We start from the raw sequence: 26,365 nt of genomic DNA on the forward strand, positions 1-26,365 counted from the left end.
TTTATTGAAGAATGCCAAGCATTTAAACCACAAAAATACAAGATGACAATTCTACCCTAAAGGATCCCACAAGAGCACATAAGACAGACAGAAATACATTCCACAACAACCCCCTAACATTCATGAGGGACTGATTCAACTGGGGATGTTTATAAATTCCCAGAGTAAAGTCCACTACAGCATATACCCCTTTAAAATGAAATGTCCCTGCAAAACTTTTTATGACATCTTGAGACCTCTATTAACCTTGTTTTATATAAGATTATTCAGATAAACTACCACTAAACACTACAGATAACATCAATCCTCTGCCATGAAATAAAACCAAAGTTATGATAAAGAGCAGTGGTGCTTGCTGCTGTACAGCACATATACTTAGTGAATGAAGATGACGACACCTAGAAAGCAGGACAGTCAGGGTGCAGTAGTTCAGAACTTCATGTCTGATAGGTTGTTGGCACTAATCTTGGTAGTAGAAACAGGTAACAAATGTGGGGGGAACAGTTATGGAGCAGAACTCAGAAGAACAGCAGGAGAGGGCTCACTAGGTAGGGCCACCTTTAAGAACACTGGGATTGCCAGCTTTTATTTTTCCTTTGCAAACCTTCGTATGTTTCTAGATAAATAGCCTGCAAACATTTCTTATATGGGAAATCTTAAAGCTCTGATCCAAAATGGGAAAGGTGCTGATCAGCGCTTCCTGTAAAGGACCACCATCTGACCAGCCAATTCTAATGCATCAACACTGTCTTCCCCACCACCCGTTCACTGATTTCTCTAGGTCCCTGTGACCTTCAACAAGCTCTCCCTCATTACCTTGACCACATGCTCAAAACTTTCATCACCCACTTACCAAGCAACATTCATAATGCACTTCACTTCATTATCAGTGGAAGGAATTCTCTTGAAGTCATTCTCTGCCTCCCTCCTTAGGGCTTTCCAACAAATAATGGCCATTTCAGATTTCATCTCACCTAATAATTCTCTAATGCTCACTATACAGTCAGAAATGTTGAGCTCCTATAACATTAAGTTGATGTCAAATTTGCAGTCTTCACACAAAGCATTTATGATATGAAAGAATACATTCTACACCATAGTTGACAGGCTTAAGTAATGGTAACAAAGAGAAGATATAGTTTTTTTTATTTTATTTTTTTTTCCTTTTTGCGGTATATGGGCCTCTCACTGTTGTGGCCTCTCCCGTTGCGGAGCACAGGCTCCGGATGCGCAGGCCCAGCGGCCATGGCTCACGGGCCCAGCCGCTCCGCGGCATATGGGATCCTCCCAGACCGGGGCACGAACCCGTATCCCCTGCATCGGCAGGCGGACTCTTAACCACTTGCGCCACCAGGGAGGCCCGAAGATATAGTTTTGACCTTAGGCTTGCAAACATCAGGGTTTAGAAATGTCTGAAATTGTCAAATTTAGTAATGTACCCTTTTTTAAAGAAAAAAAGTCTTATTTCTTGGCAAAGGAAAAGGTATTTTTATTAAATTTTATTTATATACCTTTTATTGACAAGGTTTTTTTTGGTTTTTTGGTTTTTTTGCAGTACACGGGCCTCTCACTGTTGTGGCCTCTCCTGTTGCGGAGCACAGGCTCCGGACGCGCAGGCTCAGCAGCCATGGCTCACGGGCCCAGCCGCTCTGCGGCATGTGGGATCTTCCCGGACCGGGGCACGAACCCATGTCCCCTGCATCGGCAGGCGGACTCTCAACCACTGCGCCACCAGGGAAGCCCAGAATATTTTTTTAAATTAATTTATTTACTTTTGGCTGTGTTGGGTCTTCGTTTCTGTGTGAGGGCTTTCTCTAGTTGGACAAGGTATTTTTATTAAAATGTTTCTTAAATGTATACAAACATAAATTCCTCATGCTTATATAATTTATGTAACTATAAAACCCAAAACAAATTTATAAATTAAATCAAAGTACAAAACTAATACAATTTTAATTAACATTTATGACATGAATAATGCTAAACTGGTGAAACTAAGTCATTGGCATTTGGCTTAACAGCAGAAAAACATTTACATGTTCTAGATTATTTTTTGACTTGATCTTTGAGTTTTAGCATGAAAGGACATCATTTAGGTCATCATTATCATGAACAAACTTGTTTTTAACCACTACTCTATTATATGAATGAGCCAATCAATTTAACAGTGTACTCCCAAAATATCACACTAAAAATAAAAAAGAGCAGTTAAAAATTATTTACTAACATATTTCATACTAATGGACTATTTGAAATCTGTTACGTAGAAGCTATAAATCTGTACTATGCCTAGACTATTATGATAGTATGGTATCTTATCTTAATTCCCTGTTTTTAGTACTATTCCCCTATAATCTAAGCATTTATTTAAAATCTAAATCAGCCAGAATAGGTAAATCCACAGAGATAGATAAGTGGTTGCTAGGGACAAGAGCAGTAGTGACTGCTTATGCATACAGGGTTTCTTTTTGGGATTATAAAAATGTTCTAGAGGGCTTCCCTGATGGTGCAGTGGTTACAAATCCACCTGCCAATGCAGGGGACACAGGTTCAAGCCCTAGTCCGGGAAGATCCCACATGCCACGGAGCAACTAAGCCCGTGCACCACAATTACTGAGCCTGTGCTCTAGAGCCCACGAGCCACAACTACTGAGCCTGCACACCACAACTACTGAAGCCTGCACGCCTAGAGCCCATGCTCTGCAACAAAGAAGCCCACGCACCGCAACGAAGAGTAGCCCCCACTCGTTGCAACTAGAGAAAGCCCATGAGCAGCAATGAAGACCCAACGCAGCCAAAAATAAATAAATAAAATAAATTTATTTTTTAAAAAAGTTCTAGAATTAGACAGTGGTGATGGTTGCATAACTTTGAGGTTATACTAAAAACCATGGAGTTGTACACTTTAAAAGGGTGACTTTCATGGTATACAAATTATATTTCAACCTTTTTTAAAAAAGCAAAAAAAAAAAAAAGTGTACAGGTCCCTAGCTTTTCCATCAATCAATTTTGACAGCCATGTATTTTCCTGCGAATCTTCATGATTCAAGCTAACTATTTCCAAATGTCATTAGAGTTTCATTCCCATTTGAGAAATGGATTTTGTGCTGATTGGAGCACTTACTGAAAACAATTTAAAGAATCACTTTTCTCTGTTTCCTGTATGAAAGATGAAAAACAACATGTTCTGCTCTGTTTTGTGTGGCTCTGAGCCACCACAAAATTCATTTCATCACAATTAAAATCTTACTTTGGAGTACTTTATTAGACTTCTTCACTTTGTCATCATTTTTATCACAAGCACTAGCAGTTGGATTTCTAGTAAAGGACATCCTTCACAAAGAAACACAGCTTCTAATCACTTCAAGAGCATTATCTGTGTATAAATGACAATTAGAAAACAACACATAGGGATATGTGGAACCTGGGCAAAAAGCTACACTCACTCAACAGCTTAGCAACTCCTATAATATCAAATACACGAGTTGAATGTATGCCCTGCCCAAATGAATGTTATACAGATCTTCAGGGTCATTTGCAAATAGCTGAAATTGTGAATAATAAACTCACAAATACCAAAAGTCAAGAATAATTTTATGTGGTAAGTCTCTATGAGTTATAAAAGTAAACTACTAGGAGAGCACATATGAAGGATTGATGAATTCTGCTTAGAAGCTTTCAGAAAGTGTCACAGAGGTGGTAACAATTAAGCCAGGCCTTGAAAGATGACTAGAATTTTACGGCTGAGGAAAGAAGAAACAGTATATCAAGCAATGGGTACAGAATAAATAAAGGTTGAAGGACATAACATATACAGAATGTCTTGATGCTAGCCAAAAATACAATATACTAGAGTGGGGAGAATCTGGACTAGAGGAAGCAGAAGTTTGTTGAGTAGCAGTTTCTTCACCACAATTTAAATTAACAAATAGTGAGAAAATCCTTTTTCAATCATCAGTTCTGACAATTCTTCACAAATAACTAAGCTGTTAGGTAGTATTTTGTTTTTATCGTCTTATACCTTTCAAAATGTCTTGGGTTTAAAAAAAATAAAAATGTTCTGGGTTTAATGAATAATACCTTAACTTGATTATAATGTGCAAGTCTTATTTTTAAACTTCAATCATATAACAGGATTTGGCTGAGTAAATTAATTCAATAGTAGGACTAAAAGCCTACACCAAAAATACAAAAGTTTTCAAATTAAGCTGTGCTAAGGTACAATTTTAAAATGAATTCTTTATTCCTAGTCTAATAAAAAGCTGTATTTGCAATATAACATAACCAAACTAATTCTAAATTGTTTAATTCAGAAGCAAGACCATTATTTCAAACTTTTGCAGATGACTTTAGTTTTAAGTTCATCTAATACTGCGTTATTTTAAAAAGAGTAAATACTTTGGATTATGTTTGCTGCAAAAGTGAAAACAGTTCATTCCCTAATATAAACTCAAGACAAACTAAGTTCATTAATAAGATCACTTTGAGTTAAGGGGAGGAGAAAGCACAACAGAAGTCTAGTTATGAACATCAGAAGACCTGACAAATAAGTCAGCGAAGTAAATGCCATAGGGGTCTTTCCATGTGTGTCCTAGCCTGGATGAAATTTGTCCTTTGATAAAACATCTAAGGTAAAAAAAAAAAAAAAAAGTGACAAAAACATGCTTCCCTTTCTTACTTCTAAAAAATCCCTTTGGTTATATGGACTTGGAAATTTCCCCTTGTTGAAAATTATTAAAAGAGAAGTCACTGAAGAAATATCCAGTGGCCATTTTTTAAGGTCTTCAGAAATACTAAAATAGTTGAAAGTGCCTCCAGTTTGACTTTTTATAAAAAAGAAATAAATAAAAGAATTACAGAAGATATTCATAACCACATTTAATTTCGATTATAATTAAATAATAAACTACAAAATAGTGGAAAGTCAGAAATGCCAGAATATAAGAAACACACAAAAACTAATGAGGATATTTCAAAAGGACAGAGGAGCCACCTCAGAGGGACTCCTGCTGATCATAAATCTGGGACAATTTGAACAACAAAATAATGATAGTAATAAATTATAATCTAATGAATAATATAGGAATCTATGACTCCATACCAATATAAATTAATAAATTAATGGGAGGGAAGGGAAAACTAATCCTTATAGTAGAAAGCCAACTTAAAATGCAGAAGGAATGATGGAATAGAAAAGTCATCATTATGGTGGTTGTCAACAATAGAGTTGTCATTGTGAGTAGTCACCTGATGAAGAACAAGATATTGGTGTAATCTTGTGATACCTTCCCCTGGGAAATACTAATCGAGAAGAACATGATAACTCATAGCGGAGAAACCTGACAGAGAACAACATGACCAGATGATCAAATTTAAGACCTCCTGTAGGGGTTGGTTCTGTGTGCCCCATAATGCAGGGCACTAAGCACAGTACCATTTTTGTGGTATTTCTACCAAGAGCATTGCCTGAGTCTGGTCAAGGAAGAAACATCAGATGGACCAGGTTAAGGGTCAACCTTCACAATATAAGCCCTGTACTCTATAAAACTGTTAAGCACACAAAAGATAAGCAAAGATTGAGGAAATATTCCAGACTGGAGGAGAATGACATGATGGGTCAATGCAGTACAGTTTCCTAGATAGACTGCAATTAGTAATATCTGACTGGGGTCCATGATCTGGACAGCAGCACTATCAATGCTGATTTCCAGACTTCAGGGGTTGATGGTGATTTGACAACAATGCTCTTGCTTCTGAGAAATGCAATGAAATATGCAGGGGTGATGGGGCATCATCATATCTGCAACTTCTCAAATAGTTCCAAAAAACATTCATGATAATGGGCATGTGATTAATGTAATGGGTGAGGAAAGCGGGGTAGAGGAGGTGTATGTTAATAGCTGGAAAATTTGGATGGGGGAGAGATGGGCGTTTTTTGCATTTGAAACTTTTCTGTAAATTTGAAATTTATTTCAAATAAATTTTTAAAAATTCCAGCTCTGGGGCCTCCCTGGTGGCGCAAGTGGTTGAGAGTCCGCCTGCCGATGCAGGGGATGCGGGTTCGTGCCCCGGTCTGGGAGGATCCCATATGCCGCGGGGCGGCTGGGCCCGTGAGCCATGGCCGCTGAGCCTGCGCGTCCGGAGCCTGCGCGTCCGGAGCCTGCGCGTCCGGAGCCTGTGCTCCGCAACGGGGGAGGCCGCGACAGTGAGAGGCCCGCATACCGCAAAAAAAAAAAAAAAAAAAAAAAAAAAAAATTCCAGCTCTGAAAACTTGAATTAAAACAAAAAGACAAGTTAGTTTGCTGCTGGAGTTCAGCTTGCCTAAGGCAGAAACCACTTTTGAATAAAAATAAACAAATATGCTCTTCTCTGAAAATATTAATAAAACACCATCTATCACTTCACATACCAGACACCTGAGATCTTGGCAAGATGTTGAATTATGTGAACAGCACTAGGAATAACGAAAACAATAAACTAGCTAGCTTTTAACTTTAGACAAGTCATTTCACTCCTTGGAATTAATTTCTCTTATTTCCAAAATCAATAAGTAATTAATTTCTTAACAGAACATAAGCCCTGTGTTAAGGGGTATGGGTATGAATGTGTCCAGTCTTATTAGCTGATAAACAAGATGCAAAACTAAAGTTAGGTCAGGGCTTCCCTGATGGTGCAGTGGTTAAGAATCCGCCTGCCGATGGAGGGGACACAGGTTCGAGCCCTGGTCCGGGAAGATCCCACATGCCGTGGAGTAACTAAGCCCCTGTGCCACAACTACTGAGCCTGTGCTCTAGAGCCCGTGAGACACAACTACTGAAGCCTGTGTGCCTAGAGCCCGTGCTCTGCAACAAGAGAAGCCACCCCAATGAGAAGCCCGCGCACCACAACCAAGAGTAGCCCCCGCTCGCCTCAACTAGAGGACGCCCGTGTGCAGCAACGAAGGCCCAATGCAGCCAAAAAATAAATAAATTTATTTTTAAATAATAATAATAAAAAAATAAAGTTAGGTCATGGTAGCTCCCAATGAAACATTTATAAAAGAAACAACAAAAAAGCATAGCTTCCAACTGCCATGGAAGGAAAAAATATGGAAGCATAGCTTCCAACTGCTATGGAAGGAAAAAGATCCATAGCATCCACCATTATGAAAAGACAAACAAGATAACACTGGTCTAAAATGCTTTTTGTACAATTATGTATAATAAATATAGAAATTAAAATAATTTCTAAAAAAAGATATCTATAGCATATTGAACAAATAGCCAAATTTTCAGCTTGACACTGCCTTTCAAATCTAAAGATCCTGTTTTGTCAACACATCTTGTCTTTCATTGTTGGTGTACATAGCTCTGTTTATAATTAATAATTACTGAATAATAAAACCCAAACCAATAATGTTGAACATAATCAGGGCTTTAAATATACGCACAGCTCTTAGTTTGTTTGGTCTTAGCTTTTAAAAAAGATTTTACTGCACTTACAATGATCATAAGAGCCAATATATATTCAAGCTAACTAGCAGTAGATAGATGAATCGCTCAGCTAAGTTGTTAAAATTTATCTAAGTTTATGGCCTGGCAAAAGAGCTATTGAACACACAGGCCCCGGGCTAAGTATGATATACAACAGGGACAAACTTTTGCTCTCACAGGCCAGATAGTAAATATTTTAGCCTTTGTGGACTACATGTGTTTCTGACACATATTCTTCTTTGCTGTTTTTTTCTTTTCTAACAACCCTTTAACTAGGTAAAAACCAGTCTTAGCACAAGTGCCTTACAAAAACAGGCTGAAAACCATATCAGGCTCACAGGCTGTAGTTTGCCAACCCCTGATGTAAAATAAAAAGTTCAAAGCAATTCAATCAATAAGAAGAAGGGGCCTGTTTTATGCAGCGTGTTGGTAAATGAAGGCCATCATACACATTAAACACAAAGATATTTACTCTGAATATGATTAGAGACAGGGAAAAAAAGTATGCTAGATATACAAATACCGTAAGAAAAAGTAAAATTTTTTAATATTTTAAATAATTAAAAGTAAAATTATTTAATATTACATACTCTGGTGTGTACACTGGTAACCAATAGACTAGTCTTCCACCTAATACGAGGGTCTCAGCTGCAAAGTTTAACAGGTCAAAAAACATATCACTCAGATGATAACTCAAGGAAACAGGAACGTGGCTTTCTGGACTAGACAAAGAAAACGAAATTTCAAAATCAGTGAAAAACTTAAAAACCAGTGAAAAACTTTATTAAACTAAGTTAATTAAAAAAAAGCAACATGCTTCTTCCCAAAGTAGTAACATACCATATTTAACTTTACTTACCATTTTTCTATCCCCTTTGGTATTTCCTTCTGTGAACCCGTTCTTCTTGTAGACTCTCTAATACCATATGGAGCTACATAGAAAACAGAGGTAACACAGATAGTCAAAAGTCACCTAATCACCACTGCAAAGCAGATGGACATCATGTGCCTCCAGATGTGACACCCTGAGAAGGACACATCACCTATGCAATACTCCAGTTGAGAATGCATAACAAGAGGGACATTCTATTTAAAACACTGGGAGTGCAGAGAAGCAGGTAACTGCATTCTTCAAAATGTCAGTGTCACAAAAGACAGAGAAAGGTTGTGAAAATGTTACAAACTAAAGGAGGGCTAAAAAATATGACTACTAAAGGCAATACCTGACACTAGGCTGGATACTGCACTTCAGGGAAAAACATGCTATAAAGGATATTACTGGGTCAATTGACAAAACTGGATGAAAAACTACAGATTAAAGAATTAGCGATTCACTGAAATTGTTAACTGTACTTTGGCTATCTAAGAGACTATCTCTATTCTTAGGAAGTATACACTGAAGTATGGGGGTGGTGAAGGGCCATGATGTATACAACTTACTCTCAATTGATCAGGAAAAAAATTACATATTTTTATAAATACACATAGAGAGTGAGAGCAAATAATAAAGTAGATTATTAATAAAAAGTCACTCAATTTTCAAAAGTATATTCATACTGATATTCATACTTGCTAATTTTTCTTTTGTTACATTTGAAAATATCTAAGTTACCAAAGAACTGAAAAGGTCTGAGATGGAAGGGTTGAGATACTGTATGCCACTATATACAGATTTACTGCCAAATACTATAGAAAAGGCAGATTTATTCTTAGATAGGATGCCTGAAAAGCTCAAGAACTCACATAGCATGAGAAAACAAGTTCTCATGCACATTCTTGAAGCTCAGTGGGTTCACAAGCACAGTGGGTCACACCCAAATTTCTTTTAATTCTATAAAGGAGATGCCAGTTACAACGGGCACAACAACAACAACAAAAAAAACATAAAAGCCTACACAGAGAAATGGGAGATACCTGAAACTTTCTTCTTCAAATCTGATACCATAATTGCAAATGACATTTTGGCTCCAGTTGCTACACTAATAACCAATTACGGTCAAATATAAAACAAATATAAAAACAAATTTATATCTTAAAAAATAGGCCAAAGAGAAAAAGGGATGACAAGTTAATACATACAGTTTAAAAAATCAAAACCACTTAGTTAAATTGGTGTCCTGCCCTACATTCATAATTTTTTCCTTCTCACTATGTGAAGAAGTCGGGGTGAGGGGAACACTAATACAAGTTGGCTTTTTTTGTTGTACTGATAAATTTTGTACTTTAAATGTAAATGACTTTAGGAACCTAATCCTACTCCTACTTTCGTATAAAAATAAACTTACGATCAGTGATGACTGCATCAAAGTATGTGCCCTTCCTCCAAGAAGGTTTAGATGCATCTGAAACCAGGACATCAAGGTAATACTTCTCTAAACCATATTGACGAAGATTTGCCCTAATGTTTTCATCTGGTCCTCTCCATTTCTGGTTTTTCCTACTAGCCTTTCCTGAAGGGAAAGAAAAAGGAAGACAGAACTGACAGACAACATTCTTACCTCGTCATTTAGCTAGAAGTAATGTTTAACTTATCTAAACCTATATTTAATCAAATAAAACTTGCTTTCATTAAAATCTTAATTTTATTTATACAAGGAACAATGATTTTTATTTTAACTTATTGTAAAAAATATTTAGAAAAGTAAACTGTACTGATGTCTAACTATCCTTTCACATAAAACTATCTTAAAATACTCAATCAATAATTAATGCATTCAAAGCATACTAATAAAGATACAGAGTTAAACAGAACATGGTCCCTTTCCTCTAGCAGTGTAGAAATACTGATGAATTAGATAAATGGAACAGAAATGAAGAGAGCTAACTTGGGAAATTCAGGAGCTGTGACCATGGACAGAGGAGGTAAAACGAGAACACAAGAGATGGAAAGTTAAAGTGGGGGACTCAAGGAAGAAGTTCAAAAGTTTTAGTTTAGGAGACATGAGTGGATGATGATACCATCAATTAAGATCTGAGAAACCAAGAGGAAAAGAAAACCTAGGAAAAAAGATGAGATTCATTTGAGATACATCAATCTTGATATACCTTGAGGTACCTACAGAAGCTTCAGGAAGAGATATTCAGCAGGTAGTTAGAGGCCAGAATATATATACACTTGAGAGGTATCAGTATATAAACTTAAGTTAAATCTGTAAGAATGAATGATATTTCTGGTTAACCTAGGTGGCAATTACGTAAGTGTTTGTTCGATAATTACTCTTGTTATTTTAATAAACTCTTCTGTATTATGATCTACTTCACAATAAAAACAAAACTTAAAAAGCAAAAGAAGAAGAATGACATGACTCTGCACAATATGTAGTGTGATAAAAGGGGTCAATGAGAGATGCCTGGAGAAAAGCAACATATAAACAGACATTGAAGAAAACTGCAGGGCCTTCAGGAGACTGAGATGGAAACAAAGAAATCAAAGTACCACCCAATGAAGCCACTGTCTAGGAAACCAAGGGATGCTTTATGAAAGTCAACACTGCCAAATACTGTAGATCTGTGGCCTTAGTAAGATTTTTCAGTAGGCATGCAAGCTGAAAAATAACAGGCAGAAGGCAGTTAGAGATGAAGAAGAGGAATAGCAAATAAACTAGTCTTTTTAAGAAGCACATTGGGAGGGCTTCCCTGGTGGCGCAGTGGTTGAGAGTCCGCCTGCCGATGCAGGGGACGCGGGTTCGTGCCCTGGTCTGGGAAGATCCCACATGCCGCGGAGCGGCTGGGCCCGTGAGCCATGGCCACTGAGCCTGCGCGTCCGGAGCCTGTGCTCCGCAACGGGAGAGGCCACAACAGTGAGAGGCCTGTGTACCGCAAAAAAAAAAAAAAAAAAAAAAAAAAAGAAGCACATTGGGGGACTTCCCTGGTGGCACAGCGATTAAGAATCCGCCTGCCAATGCAAGGGACACAGTTTGAGCCCTGGTCCAGGAAGATCCCACATGCTGTGGAGAAACTAAGCCCATGTGCCACAACTACTGAGCCTGCACTCTAGAGCCCGCGAGCCACAACTACTGAAGCCCTCTTGCCTAGAGCCCGTGCTCCGCAACAAGAGAAGCCACTGCAGTGAGAAGCCCACGCACCGCAACAGGGAGGAGCCCCCCCTCGCCACAGCTAGAGGGAAAGCCCACATGCAGCAATGAAGACCCAACACAGCTAAAAATAAATAAATTTATTTAAAAAAAAACAAAAGAAGCACTTTGGGGACTTCCCTGGTGGTACAGTGATTAAGAATCCGTTTGCCAATGCAGGGGACATGGGTTCAAGCCCCGGTCCAGGAAGATCCCACATGCCGGGGAGCAACTAAACCCGTGCACCACAACTACTGAGCCTGCGCTCTAGAGCCTGCAAGCCACAACTACTGAGCCCACGCGCCACAACTAGTGAAGCCCACGTGCCTAGAGCCCATGCTCCGCCACAGAGAGGCCACTGCAATGAGAAGCCCGCGCACCATAATGAAGAGTAGCCCCTGCTCGCCACATCTAGAGAAAGCCTGCGCACAGCAACAAAGACCCAACACAGCCATAAATAAAGAAATAAAGAAATAAAGAAAGAAATAAATAAATTTTAAAAACTCAATCTCTTAAAAAAAAGAAAAAGAAACAGTTTGGTAAAAGGAAGAGGAAAACAAAGTAGTAGCTAGGAGGGTCCCTATAGGACTGATAGAAAAAGTTCTGTATTTTTAAAATAGAAGAAACTTGGAAGTATTTGAGAGTATAGTAAGAGACTAGAAGCATAGGAAACAGAGGGCATATCTAACAGCATCTTGGATAAGCTGAGGAAACTCTACCTCAGTCAGAATTCTACCCAAGTAGACTGAAAGTTTATCACATAACTTTTAAACATAACTCTAATAAATAAAAATTCAAATGAATTATATAGGACAATATCCTTAAAGCAAACATACTGCTTCTACTAAAAGCGAACAGGAGTCATTCTTCTTAGCACTTTGTCTACTCTAACATACTGCAGGCAAAGACTATCTTTTTCTGGTTAGCCCATTTAGGTGAACTTTATAAAATGTTACTCATTCTCCTTATAGTACTAAATTCCTTATAGCAAGGTAGGAAAAAAGACAGTTCATCAAATACAATATATCAAATTACTTAAGCAAAAGAAAATAAAGTCTAATAAATTCTCACCTATATAATAATTTACACTGGGTGAGTAAAAGGAAAAGCATGTTTTATAGGCTGATTCTAGTTACAACAATGAAATACCAGCATAAATACAATTTCAAAATCAAAGAAACTTTACATTTTTAATACTATTCAGCTATGAAGAAATATTTTCAGTTTGATTCAATTTCACCCAATCACACTTCATTAGCAAAGCTTCTAGATTTTAAAGTATTTTCCAAAATTGCCTCAAAAGCAAGCAGATGCTTATCTCAAATTACTCTCAGTCTAATGCAGAATCTTTACTATTACTGCCACCTTAACTGTCTCAAAGATGTTTTGGTCAGTTATGAAATTAAAAACACGTATGGTACTCAAGGACTAAAAATTAATTAGAGTATACACATATGACTGCTGAATAAAAGAACAGTGATAATTGTTAAGTAGAAACTCTATGTTTTACTAACATGAATATGCTAATTAAAAATGACTAGTCCCTCTCCCACTTCCTTCCCAACCCGGAAGTTTTACAACCTTATTGATTGCCTACTTTTTAAAAATCTAAGACCAAAATAGCTCTGAGAGGAGGGACTTTTCCTACTCATCTTTGTGTTTCCCCGGGAGGTCATTTTGCTCACACTGGATCACTTCATAAAAAGCAGATACCCAATGAAGTCTTATTGTTGTAAGAATAACTAAAACTATATCACAACTCTTTAACATTAAAAATAGACGTATAATGCCATATATAACTATTTAAGTATCTTAAAGGCACATTTGGTACAAGAGCAAAGATTGTAACAGTCTAGAACCACTACTCACCCAAGCCATGAACGGTGTTGTAGTCTATGTCTGTCCCATATACATATGCACCAAAATGAGCAGATGCTATCAGAAGGCCACCTGAAAAAAATCACACAATTGTGATCTGTTAACCAGAAAGTCCCAGACTCTTATTTCTTCCCCTATTTAATCTGATCCAAATTCTTACAAACCAGCTGTAGGCAGAGTACCCTAGAATGACATTGGTTCTGGCCATATTTAGTAGGCTTCAGAACTGAAAAAACCAACCCGTAAGCTGTGCTCATCACATTGGTCACAAAGCAGGGAATTAATATATGCCCTGGCATTATTACTTTAAACAGCACTACTTTGGGAAAATTATCCTTTTTTTGGTCAAAATAATGTGTATTTAGACATTTTCATCTTATTTTGAGAAGTCTATACAAAAGCATCTTGCTCCTTTCTTACAATGAACATACAAGGCTGCTACACAAAGAGCTGGCAATAAATAAGTCTGACAATTGGGCTTAATTCTCACTGAAGTCAGAGTTTCAAATAACTTAAAGAGGGCATAATTAATATATAAGAGATTGATTCTTACAAAAATTAAAATATGAGGACAACAAATAGTTACTCCTATTATCAGTGAGGTAATTATCTGATTTTAGACTGTAGATACAAATTTCTGAATAACTGTTATCAGACATACACAAAAATAATTAATACAACAAATTTTCTGTTTACTTGGTGCTGTGAACAAAGAAAGAACAAATGTCCTAACACAATTTGACTAGACTAAGTAATTTGGTAGGTGTGACCAGTTCACATATGAAGGAACATCCTTATAAAGATTAAAAATTAATGAAATCCTTTAAACTAAAAGGTATAATATTTTTAAATTGTTTAAGAATAAAAATTCACAAAGTTAAATATCTTAATAATTGTTCTTTTCAATGAACTTCACTTTTTTAATTATCCAAATTAAAAATGTTCTTAGTACTTGGGTAAGTCCTAATAGCTATACTGCAGAACGATCTGTCAGCCAAACTGAAATCAGAAATATACAGAAAAATATTCTTAGCCTATGCACAAATTTGGATATGGGGAAATAACTAGGGTTCTTTCCATTATATCCTTTTGAAATGTAATCTCTAAAATTAAGATGGGTAGTGCCTCCAGAGGGTCAAGGTCTATAAATTAATGTGTTCCTTCCATAGCCATTTAAAACATAGTTTGGTAACATGTACTTAAAAATACTTTGCTCAATGAAAAATAATATAACTACTACCTAATGGAGCCATGAATAAGAGAAATGGAAGACTAATAAAAGTACAGCAGAAACCAAAACCTAGGTTCCCTCATACTAACTACAAAAAGCATTTGTTTGAGGACGTAAGGTTAAGTAAGACCTCATAATTCTTAGCCTATAAATGGAACAGTCCATATTTAGGAAAGGTACTATATTTAGTAATGACTTGAAATACAAAATCACTTCACCCAAATTACGAGGAATTACTACAATTCTGCCAATTAAGGCAGATACTCACCTAGAAGAACTAGTTGCCAAGGGGAACAGAAAAGCTTTCCTGTGTTCCTTAAACAGAACCTTATCCATTTGGTTAGAGTGAGTTTTGAGAAGACCCAATTTAGAGTACACTGCTGAAAGGAGATGAATAATCTGTTAGACTACATCTGTTAGTTAACTTTGTGCCCTTTAAAAGCTTTTCAAGTTTCAAATAAAATCACTATAAATTAGCTTCTCTGAACTGGTCACTGGGTAATCACTGTTAATCATCTAGTTGTTTTTTTCAATTAAATTGAAGCATTTTCACGTTTAGTTATACCTCAGTTGGAGTTTCCTTGGAAGTGTTTTGGTGGAAGAAGGGGTGATAAAAAGGAGGGGGTGAAGTGTTGAGGGGGCAGATAACATGACTCACCGATTTCTTATTAGCTATCAAGTGTAAAAATACCACATATGTGGGCTTCCCTGGTGGCGCAGTGGTTGGGAGTCCGCCTGCCGATGCAGGGGACACGGGTTCGTGCCCCGATCCCGGAAGATCCCACATGCCGCGGAGCGGCTGGGCCCGCGAGCCATGGCCGCGGAGCCTGTGTGTCCGGAGCCTGTGCTCCGCAACGGGAGAGGCCACAGCAGTGAGAGGCCCGTGTACAGCAAAAAAAAAAAAAAAAAAAAAATACCACATATGTGATCTAGACTAGCAAATCAGTATTTTAATGTCTTATTACCTAAATAGTAACCAGTTTAAGGTTAGGGTAGTATCTTACAGGTAAAAGGACACAATAACTGAACTTTTATGATATAGAAACAAATTTATGAGTTTCATCTGTAGAGATTTAAGTGGAAAGCCTTATAAAAATGTGAAAATGAGAACTGGGCTTTGGTTTTGCCAAAAGAAAAGGAAGAAAAATTGTAATACTATGTCCCCTATGTAATCCTTAACAAAAACAAACAAACAAAAACAACTCATAAATTAAACTAGTAGCTTAAGCAAAAGGATATTGCCACAAAACAGAAATTCTACCAAACTATGAGACTCAGGAAAAGGGGTCTACAAAGAGTTGTGGATAAAATGGGAAGCAGAGATTCTCACAAAGACCTACAGAGATCCATTATCTCTCTGCTAACTTTCTCTTTTCCTCCTCATAGTCTCCTCCCAGAGGTAGACAGTGGGCTTCTCAACACCTTGCTCCCATGTCTATCATCTGCAATGACAAAATTTCAAAGTTTTACTCCTTTCCTTAAACCTATGAGCCATTTGAAGGTAGAACAGGCAAGGAGTACACAATAGTCTCCTGGGTATATTCTCAACTACTAAAGGAGTGGACTCATTTGAGAGAGGGGAAAGGGAAAAGCAATCAGAGCTAGGGCTGCAGAGCTACGTCACTGCACCTACAGACATCAGCACACACTTGCGCCAATTATTTTCATTATGAACAAAGAATTAGAAGTTTACAATTTTAAACCTCAATTACCTTGCCTGCTGCCATAATTTGCCAATAGTTGCAAATTATGAATATCTTGGAAATCAGCCAAAGAAGGAACTAGAAAATGAAGTCATGGCCAAATTGTTCATCATCACCATTCAATATTAGCTATATCTAACATCTTTCACCAAAAAGGTATCTAAGTGCTTAACAAAATAATTTAAAAATGATCAACAGTATGGTTAATTGACTGTCTTCCATCCATCATACAATTTCCTAAGAATTTCATATTATATGACATTTAACCTCACAATATATTACTTATTTAACCTCACAATATATTACTTATTACCATTTCACAAATGATGGAATTGAGGCCCAGACAAGTAAAGCATCTTGCTCAAAGTCACATAGTAACTGACAGAGTAAGGATTTAAAACTCACTCTCTTTGCTCTTATGGTACGCTATACTATACAACCTCCTTTAGGGTCAGCAGCAATTGAAGTAAATATTCATTAGCCTACTAATAAGATACACAAAAGTAGAATTTGTTATTAAACAAATTAAATTAAGGCTGCACACTCAGTTAATAAGAGTTGTATACAATTCACGAGCCTTGTATCACATCACAGGCAGGCCTGTGCCATTATAGGTATTCAACTTATGCATGCTGATCATTCCCTTAGCAATGTTCATATTAGAACAGCAGCACCTCCTAATTACTGACAGCTGACCCATGATATATATCTTCCCCCTTGAGAAAATGGAGATGTACAACTTAAAATAAATCTTACTATAATGAGAATCAATGTATTTGCTAAAATGGAAACGAAAGTGTGTTTCTGTAGCTCATAATGTCATTCTAGACAAGAGAACAGACTGTCTAAAAGAAAAAGGAAAGGTATTTAGGGAGGAAAAGATTATATCTCTCCTTTCAACTTCCCAGAAGCTTTCTAACCTACTCTATAACCTTGAGAATATCACAAGCCATAAGTAGTCTTCAGGAAAACCTTCGGGAAACTAATAAACATCAAGTTTGTACCTTTAGAATGGAAAAGGGATATCATATATTTGAATTAAAACAAAAGTACCAAAAATGGAAAAAGGAAAAAAATATCATCCAATACTTATGAAAAACTACGACCATGGAGGAGAGCACAAGGCTACTTATTTCTCCAATCCTTCAGAAGGTACTACCCATCGAAGAGACAAAAGGTCCAGTAAAGAGGACAAACTGCTTAAGAACTGTGCCTATTCTCAATTATTAGCCATTACCAGTTATAAAACAAAAGCACCAAAACTAGCTAAAGTCTTAAAGCTATGCTTAAACATTAAACAACAAACACAAATTATGAAATGTATTTTAGCAGCATCTTTGCAAAGATCTTCCTCTTGCAATTTTCCATTAACTGTCCTACATATTGCAATTAATTTTCCATTAATTGTCCTATACAGTATAAACAGTCAAATGACCAAGATATGCTACCCACCCTAAGGAGCAGCCTTAAAGCAAATTAGGGGCAGGTCTGCTCACCCCTTACCACACTAAAAGTAGTCAACACCTTGATTGCTATGGAAGTTAGCATTTCATAATATGCCCAGCCTCATCTACATCAAGGGAAGGAAATTTTACCCATACTGGTAACTATTTTTAAACTTTATGGTCTGGTCTCTGTGTATGTGTGCATACTAAACACGTACATGTATGTATCTCAAAGAATCGCTTCACAGGAAAAGGTTTTAGAAGTCCAAGAACAAGATTAAGAATTAATAGAGGGTTACCATTTGGAAAAAGATAAATTTAATCCATTCCTCATGGCATACAAGAAAATAAACTCCATGACATTTTTTTTTCTTAAATTCCATATATATGTGTTAGCATACAGTATTTGTCTTTCTCTTTCTGACTTACTTCACTCTGTATGACAGAGGGGGAAGTGTAAGCTGTGACAAAGTGAAAGAGCGGCATGGACATATATACACTACCAAACGTAAGGTAGATAGCTAGTGGGAAGCAGCCGCATAGCACAGGGAGATCAGCTCGGTGCTTTGTGACCGCCTGGAGGGGTGGGATAGGGAGGGTGGGAGGGAGATGCAAAAGGGAGGGGATATGGAAACATATGTATATGTATAACTGATTAAATTTGTTATAAAGCAAAAAATTTTTTTAAAAATTAAAAAAATTAAAAAAAAAGAAAATAAACTCCAAATGCATTCTAGATCTAAAAGGAAAAAAATCAAAACTACTAAAGTACCAGAAAACAGAGCTGAATTCCTCTATAACTTGGATGTAGGGGGAAAGTTTTTGCCTGGCAAAAAAACAAGTACATGCAAAGTCAAAACATAAAGGGCAAACTGGGAGAAAATAATTTACACATTTATATACATAAAACAGGAAAAAAGGGGGAGAGTGACTAAAATATAAAGTATTTTTAAAAATAAGGGGGGGGGGAATCAAAAAGTCTACAGAAAAACGGGCAAAAGACTTGGAGATAATTCCAAAAAGGTTATAAAACTAGACCCTAAAATAGAAAAAGTGATTAGATTTCACTCGTAAGAGAAACACAAATGAACACTTCACTGATATAACATTTTCACCCAACAGATTGGCAAATTTCAAAAGCCTGACAATATACTCTGCTGGTGAGGCTGTGAGGGAACAGGGGCTCATATATTGCTGGCGAGAAGGCAAGATGGTATAATGGAGAGTAATTTGGCCACATTTAACAAAACTACATACGCTTACTTTTTTCAACCCAGCAATCCTAATTCTAGGAATTTACCCTGGAGCTATACTTTCAACACTATGAAAGTATATATGTACAGATTATTCATTGCAAGCATTATTTGTAACTGTGAAATATGGGAAACTACCTATATCCAAGTTTAGGTGATTGTTTGAATAAATTACAGTACATAAACCCATGGAGTACAACTATAAAAAAAAACGAAGATAATCTCTATGAACTAAAGGAAGTGGTTTCTAAGAAATACTAAGTGAAGTTAAGTGAAAAAAAAAAAAGAAATCTGTAGGGTTAGACCATAATTTGTAGTATATGTGAAAACTCACAATTTCTAAAATATGTATATGTTTGGTTGACCCAAAATAAGGAACATTCTGGATACAAAATAAAGAGAGGAGGGATAGTATTCTTCAAAATTGTAAGTTTTATAAAAGAAAAGGTAAGATTTTGGATATACTCCACATCAGGGGATCAAAGAAATGTTAACAACAAAATACAATACCTGGAAAGGAAAACAGATGGTATAAAGGGATATCAGTGGGTCAATTACCAAAAATGGAATACAAACACTAAACTACTGTATTAATAGTACATTTACTAACACTGAAAACTATACTGTGGTTATGTAAGAGAATATCCTTGTTCTTTTTTTTTTTTTTTTTTGCGGTACGCGGGCCTCTCATTGTTGTGGCTTCTCCCGTTGCGGAGCACAGGCTCCGGACGCGCAGGCTCAGCGGCCATGGCTCACGGGCCCAGCCGCTCCGCGGCATGTGGGATCTTCCCGGCCGGGGCACGAACCCGTGTCCCCTGCATCGGCAGGCAGACTCTCAACCACTGCGCCACCCGGGAAGCCCAAAAATATCCTTATTCTTAAGAAACATATTCAAGTCTTTGAGAGGTAAAGGGATGTAATGGATGCAACTTACTTTCAAATGATACAGAAAAAAAAATACCTTGTATATAAACATAATGAGAAAATAAATGATAAAGCAAATGATGCCAAATTTTAACAACAGTCTACTCTGGGTCAAGGATATGTATGTGTTCTTTCTTCTATTTTTTAATCTTGTAACTTTTCTATAAGTTTGGCATTAATTCCTGTAAAGTTCAAAAAGTTGGGGAGGCACTTACGATAATGAGGATAGGAAAGAAAGGAATAGGTATAATAGTATGTTGGGGGTGGGATATATGAAGACAATGGTGGAATAGCAGAAGAGAGACTCACTAAGATTAATTCAACAACACAGGAAATAATTCCACTGGTTAGAATCTCTTGACCTTGATTCTATTTGCTCCTAATAACATGGGATTGTATTCCTCAAGTTAGTTTATGGTACAGTAGCTGGCTGGCAGATCCTAAGGCTGAGAGAGGCAGCATTATAATAGTAAAGAGCACGAGCTCTGGAGTTAGACTGCTTGAGTTTGAACCTCATGAGATTTCTACACTGTATAACCTTGACCAAGTCACTTAACCTCTGCCTGTGCCATAATCTCAGGAAGATTTTTTTAAGTATCTCAATTTCAGTAGTTGTAAGAATTAAATTAGATAGTAACATTAGAGTGCATAGCTAGTACCTGACATGTTTACTATTCAACAAATAGTAGCTACTGCATCATCACTGCTTACAAAGTTTCTGATGAGTTTCTAATGAGTTTCTGATGGGGAAAGACCACTACAGGGAGAAACTCCAACCATGCATAATTTGTTCCTAAACGATCTGAATCATAATGAATTTAGCCAGATGAACCTAAATGTGAGTACTCCCTAAGTATAGGCAAGATGGAAAAAAATGGGTTGAAGCAGGAAAATGTCTTCAGAGTCAGATGAAATAAACTTGGACTTTTAGGACTTCCACACAAAGTTAATTATAAGGACATCCAATCAAGTGCATACAGAACCCAGGTCATAGCCTCAGCAGCCAAGCTCTAGTCCATTGATACTTAGTCACTTTTCTTATTTTCAAACTTCACATATGAACCTCCACAAACCAAAGGCACATTATTTTTTTTCCATGTAAGTATATAATTATCAATTTTAAAAGATGAACACTTTTTAAAATTTTGTCACTCAAGTCTTTCTTCCCCCCAAGAGTTTTCCTTTTTTTTTTTTTTAATTGAAGTATAGTAAGAGTTTTCCTATTTAAATAAACTATATGGCTTTACAACATTTCTACAATGTATGGTATACTCCCCTTAGTGGTTTACTTGGGGAAAAAAACCCCCACAAAATTCTTTCAGCATCCTCTTTGGAAGTAGCAAAAGTGTTAAATATTGGCTACTATACAAATATGTGGTTGTCTCTCATCTAATGATAAATAAAGGATTATTTTATCTTTTAGCAAAAATATTACTATGACCTTGACTAATATAAACAAGCAACAAGCAACATCTCTACACTAGTTTAACAATTAAATTAAAATACCTGTTCCAACAAATGGATCAAATACAATATCATTTTCTTTCACTTTTCCGTGGTTGGCCATGATGAATGATAAACCAGCATCCATGCTTGTATTTCCAATAAAGTGTCTCTTTTTGACACTGTATGACTCAATAAGCTCTCTCTGCCCATCTGCAATCTAGATTAGAGATAATTTTCAATTTGTGTAAATGTACAGAACAGATTTAAGATAATTATTCACAATAAACCCACAGTATCTTGATAATGAGAACTTCTTTCCATTTACCACTGTTTCACATAAATATGTGATTAAGGCAGCTATGGACAAATACCTTTCTTTCTTAGTGTGTTCCCATTTATTTTTGCTTTTCAAAGCAAATTTGAATTGAATTTGAATGCAATTATTCCAGGGCTTGGTGGTGAGCTCTAGCCACCTCTTTTTTTCTCCTAAATAACAATATTCTGTAACATGAGCCACAGCTTCCTGCCTCAGGGAAGTGGGCAGAAATGCTCTGCAGTAATTTCATTTCTCTTCAGAATGGAAACCTAGATCAGAGAGCTCCACAAATGAGAATCCTGCTATCACAGCACTCTGCCTTTTCTCTGCTTTATTAAAAAAGCAGTTCACACTTTCCGATGAGTCTTAAGACTTCCAGGTACATCACCTCCTACCTGGGCCCCATATCTAACAATCCTCTTGCATTTCATCAGAATCTCTGGAAAAACAAAACACACAACCACATATTTTCCATTGATTTTAATTCATACAGTAGTTCTGACTCTTCAGCTCCTTTAAAGTTTTACATATAGTCAAATACAAAGGCCTACCACTTAGCATTTTTTCTTTTTTTTTCAATTTTTTATTGAAGTATAGTTGAATTACAATGTTAATTACCGCTGTACAGCAAAGTGACTCAGTTATACATATATATACATTCTTTTTCATATTCTTTTCCATTATAGTTTATCACAGGATATTGAATATAGTTCCCTGTGCTATACAGTAGGACCTTGTTGTTTATCCATTCTATATATACCAGTTTTTATCTGCTAATCCCAAACTCCCACTCCTACCTTCTCCCACCCCTCTCCCCCTTGGCAACCACCAGTCTATTCTCTATGTCCCTGATTCTGTTTCTGTTTCATAAAATAGGTAAAAAGAACACTTGCTTACCCATCTACCAAAATAGATATTATGTGGATTCTCAGGGATGCAGTTTGGGTCCAAACCATAATCCTCCAAAATAGAGAATATATGTTGTGGCTTCTTTAAATTCACTTTTCCTTCAAATGGCAGAAATTCAAGTGCCTAAAAAATAAAAGTAATTCTAATGTCCTATAAAAATTTAAAAGAAAACATAGTGCTTATATAATAATACCAATCTTGTAAGTCTGGTATCAGCACTAAATAAGACAAAACATGAAAAGTACTTAGCACATAATGTGGTACAAAAGAAGCACTTAGTAGACATTGAGGATATTATATATCAACAGTGGCTATATTACATTAATCTCATAGGTTTTTAGTTTTTTCTAAATACACTTACATCTATCCGTTTGACTTTTTCTTCTTGTGTCAACGTTTTATTAAATGTGTGAATCTTTATTTTATATGTAGAATCTGAATGCAGAAATGGAACCTAAAATAAGAGCAGATAAATTCTTTAAGCTTAGTAATTCTACAGTATCTACAGATATGCTTACATAAAACCACGTTTCACTACGCACCATCTTCTCCACAGGGTAGTTTTTCAAAGAACTATATAGCTCCTCTGGAGACTTTCCATGACCCCATAGTTCAAATATAGACCTAGGAAATAAATGATTGACATTAACCTCAGTAAAAAAAAAAAAAAATGAGTTCATACAGTAATATGTAACAATTATTTCACTGGTTCTTTATGCTTGCTCCACTAAAACAATTATTGCCTATGTTTTCTAAGCTATAAATGAGAAATACGCATCCTGGAAACAAATATAGCTTAAGTCTAAATTAACACAGAAGTTGAACTTTACACAAAGAAGGAGGATTTACAAGTCAAGATTTTTTGAAGTTTTCATCATTTAAAAAAATTTTTATTGGAGTACAGTTGATTTACAATGTTGTGTTATCACTTCATCATTTTTTAACTAGAACACAAATGATTCCGTAAAATGACTTGTGATTTTAGTGAAACAGTAATAAAGGTGCAGGAAATTCAATCATTCTCATTGTCTTCTGAATAAAACAAAAGGAAAAATGACCAGATAAAAATGTTACCATTAATATTTAGCCATTATTTAATAACATTTAGTAATAATGACTTACAAAAACAAAATTCTTACTACAAAAAAATCTCAAGCGTCTATCAACTTCAAGGAACATAAAAAATTAAGCAAAATTTCATTGTAATGAATGAAACAATTCTTAGAATTAGTTGTAATGGAACTTGATCTATATATTAGCACAACTTTGTGCATCTGAATTCAATTACTTTATGATTGTAAGTAATGCTGCCATTAGGACTGAGTATACTATCTTCTGAAAATGAATTCCTCCTTTCCCTTGTAATGAATTATAGAAAGAGGGCCTCTACAGTAATACTACCCTTACTTAGCTAAGTAAGAGCTAGCAATATAACTCAAAGTACCAGGGACTGTTCTAAGGCCATTTAATATTAATTCACATATTCCTCACAGGAATCCTATTAGGTAGCTGCCAGTATCATCATCCATTTAACCAATGAGGAAACTGAGGCACAGAAAGATTAAATAACTCTCTCAGGTCACATAGCAATTGGTTAAGCTAAGATTCAAACCCAATCCATCTGACTCCAGAATCTATACACTGCTTCTCAGATATGAATATGCAAAAAGACAGGAACTCCAGGCCATTCAGGAAAGGCACAGACAATTCCATAAATCATAATTATCCCTAATGAACAATTATACGGTAATTTATAGGAACTAATGCTTGTAGTGATAACCTAGAATCAGTAAAAATGAAATAATACTCCCTACCCTCTTTTTCAGAAAGAATTTATATAACATTAATAAATTTATACTTAAATGGCAAAATAAAAATATTAGATATATAACATCATAAGCTTCAGTTATAATTGGAACACTGGAGTAACATCTTTTGTGATTTAGATTTCGGAGTAAACGGTTTTCATATATATGACTGCACTATTATGATCCCTATTTTAGAGATTATAAAACTTATATGAATTGCCACATCTCATGGGTGCTACATAAATAAGCATGGATGTCAACTTACTAATATAATATCAATATGACCTAAAATATTTCACTGATTATAGCAGTAATAATGAAACCTTTCTGACAAATAAAAATGCTTTAAGAAACTATGCTTTGAGGGAAGAAGGGTAATAGAATGGGGAAAGATACACAAGGAGCACCAATGGTTTCTGTCATGGTTTATTTCTTTAAAAACAAAAAGGCTGTGGCAAATATCTCAAAATGTTGAGATCTAACAAGGTAGGTACCTAAGTGTTTGTTATATATCACTGCTTGTGATATGCTCATACTAGTCCATGTTAAAAATAAGTCAAATAAAATCAACTTTCAATCCCTATTCTACCACAAAAAAATTTGAATTTAAGTTAGCTTTGAATGCACAGTTCTAAAAGTCTATTAGTTCCAAAACAATTAATGCTACAATTAGAACTTTAAATTTTATCCTCTGAAAATGAATTCCCCCATTTCTATTAAATTTATAGAGAGAGGGCCTCTGCAGTAATACTGTTCTTACTTAGTTACCACTTAAGGTATAACCTCAGCTATGCAAAATATACAGAGACTAAAAAGCAGCCAGGGACATTATTTCATAATGTTATACAACTATTACACAACTATTTATTGTACCATTACTCAAATATATTCATCAGAAGATATGAGCTTTGAAGGAAGTATACAAGTTCTGGTTCTCAAGTAGCTATTTTAAACCTATAAGCTTTACCTTTGGAATTCAAACAACTCTTACAGCCATAAATTTTAATACGCTAATGTAGAGTAATAATTATTCAAAGGATGTGTTTCTTAGTTCTGTTTCTGCTTTCTAGTCATTTTTATTGACTAAGTAAGACCCATCAACAAGCCTCAATTTATGAGATTAGATTTAGCACTGCAGCTAATTTTCAATAGGATAAATTTAATATGTGGGTTGTAGTCTATTCAATAATATAGCAATGACATACTATGCTATAAAGTATTGCTAACCATGCTAACAGAACTAGATATATGTAAATTCTTATTTGCACTGCATTATTAAATATTGTAATTTCTAAGCAAAAAGAAGTTTTCAGAAATGTTTGGGGGCAGGGGGGCATGTAAAAAAAAAGCAACTCAAGGATAACATAAGTTGTTCAGTTCTTACAATGGTAGCTAAAAATGCAGTTTAATTTTCAAACCCAAAGACAGAATTCTCCAACAATAAAAAAAAAATGAAAAAAAGAAAAGAAATGAAAAAAGAACAGATACTAATGATAAAAGCTAGAAAACACTCAGGCAGGATAAATAAGGATGACATCATTATATTAATCCATATCAAGATATGATAATCAGAGTTCCTCTAACAAATAAAACAGAAAACATACTTTATGGTAGTCCTCATTTTTTGTCATCTTACACTTCACCAATCTGTTCATCTAACTAAAAACCATCTATAAGAAAAACATTTTTAGGTTTTCAATACTTTGGTTATAATTAAATGTGGCATTTATCCTATGTAATAACATAGCATTTACATCTTACACCATATGCTTGCTTAATGTAGAAGTTTAAAAAAATTATTCTAAAGCAAGTGTTTCTGCATTTCACCACTGAAATTCTCTCACCCTCAGTTTCAGCAGATAACTCTCCTCTGTTCTCCTACCACCATCCAGTGGCAAATACATGTA

The 26,365-nt window shown here is 35.8% G+C and overlaps 1 protein-coding gene across 2 annotated transcripts in view; it reads right to left on the bottom strand.

Annotated features, from left to right (window-relative positions):
• Nucleotides 1–26,365, bottom strand: part of TRMT11 (tRNA methyltransferase 11 homolog) — a 63,757-nt gene that overhangs the window by 20,214 nt on the left and 17,178 nt on the right. The window contains exons 4-11 of one of the 2 annotated variants that reach the window (XM_060114675.1): nucleotides 23,193–23,274; nucleotides 23,012–23,104; nucleotides 22,639–22,773; nucleotides 21,486–21,642; nucleotides 13,415–13,495; nucleotides 9,758–9,922; nucleotides 8,332–8,404; nucleotides 8,063–8,194 (exon numbers count right to left, since the gene is read on the bottom strand). In XM_060114675.1, the coding sequence (XP_059970658.1) occupies nucleotides 8,063–8,194; nucleotides 8,332–8,404; nucleotides 9,758–9,922; nucleotides 13,415–13,495; nucleotides 21,486–21,642; nucleotides 22,639–22,773; nucleotides 23,012–23,104; nucleotides 23,193–23,274 (918 nt within the window). Of the gene's footprint in view, nucleotides 1–8,062; nucleotides 8,195–8,331; nucleotides 8,405–9,757; nucleotides 9,923–13,414; nucleotides 13,496–14,922; nucleotides 15,035–21,485; nucleotides 22,558–22,638; nucleotides 22,774–23,011; nucleotides 23,105–23,192; nucleotides 23,275–26,365 lie in introns of those variants that run through there. The other variant, XM_060114676.1, reaches the window with a different exon arrangement.

The sequence above is a fragment of the Mesoplodon densirostris genome, chromosome 12, assembly GCF_025265405.1.
Source record: "Mesoplodon densirostris isolate mMesDen1 chromosome 12, mMesDen1 primary haplotype, whole genome shotgun sequence".
Classification (NCBI taxonomy): Eukaryota; Metazoa; Chordata; class Mammalia; order Artiodactyla; family Ziphiidae; genus Mesoplodon; species Mesoplodon densirostris.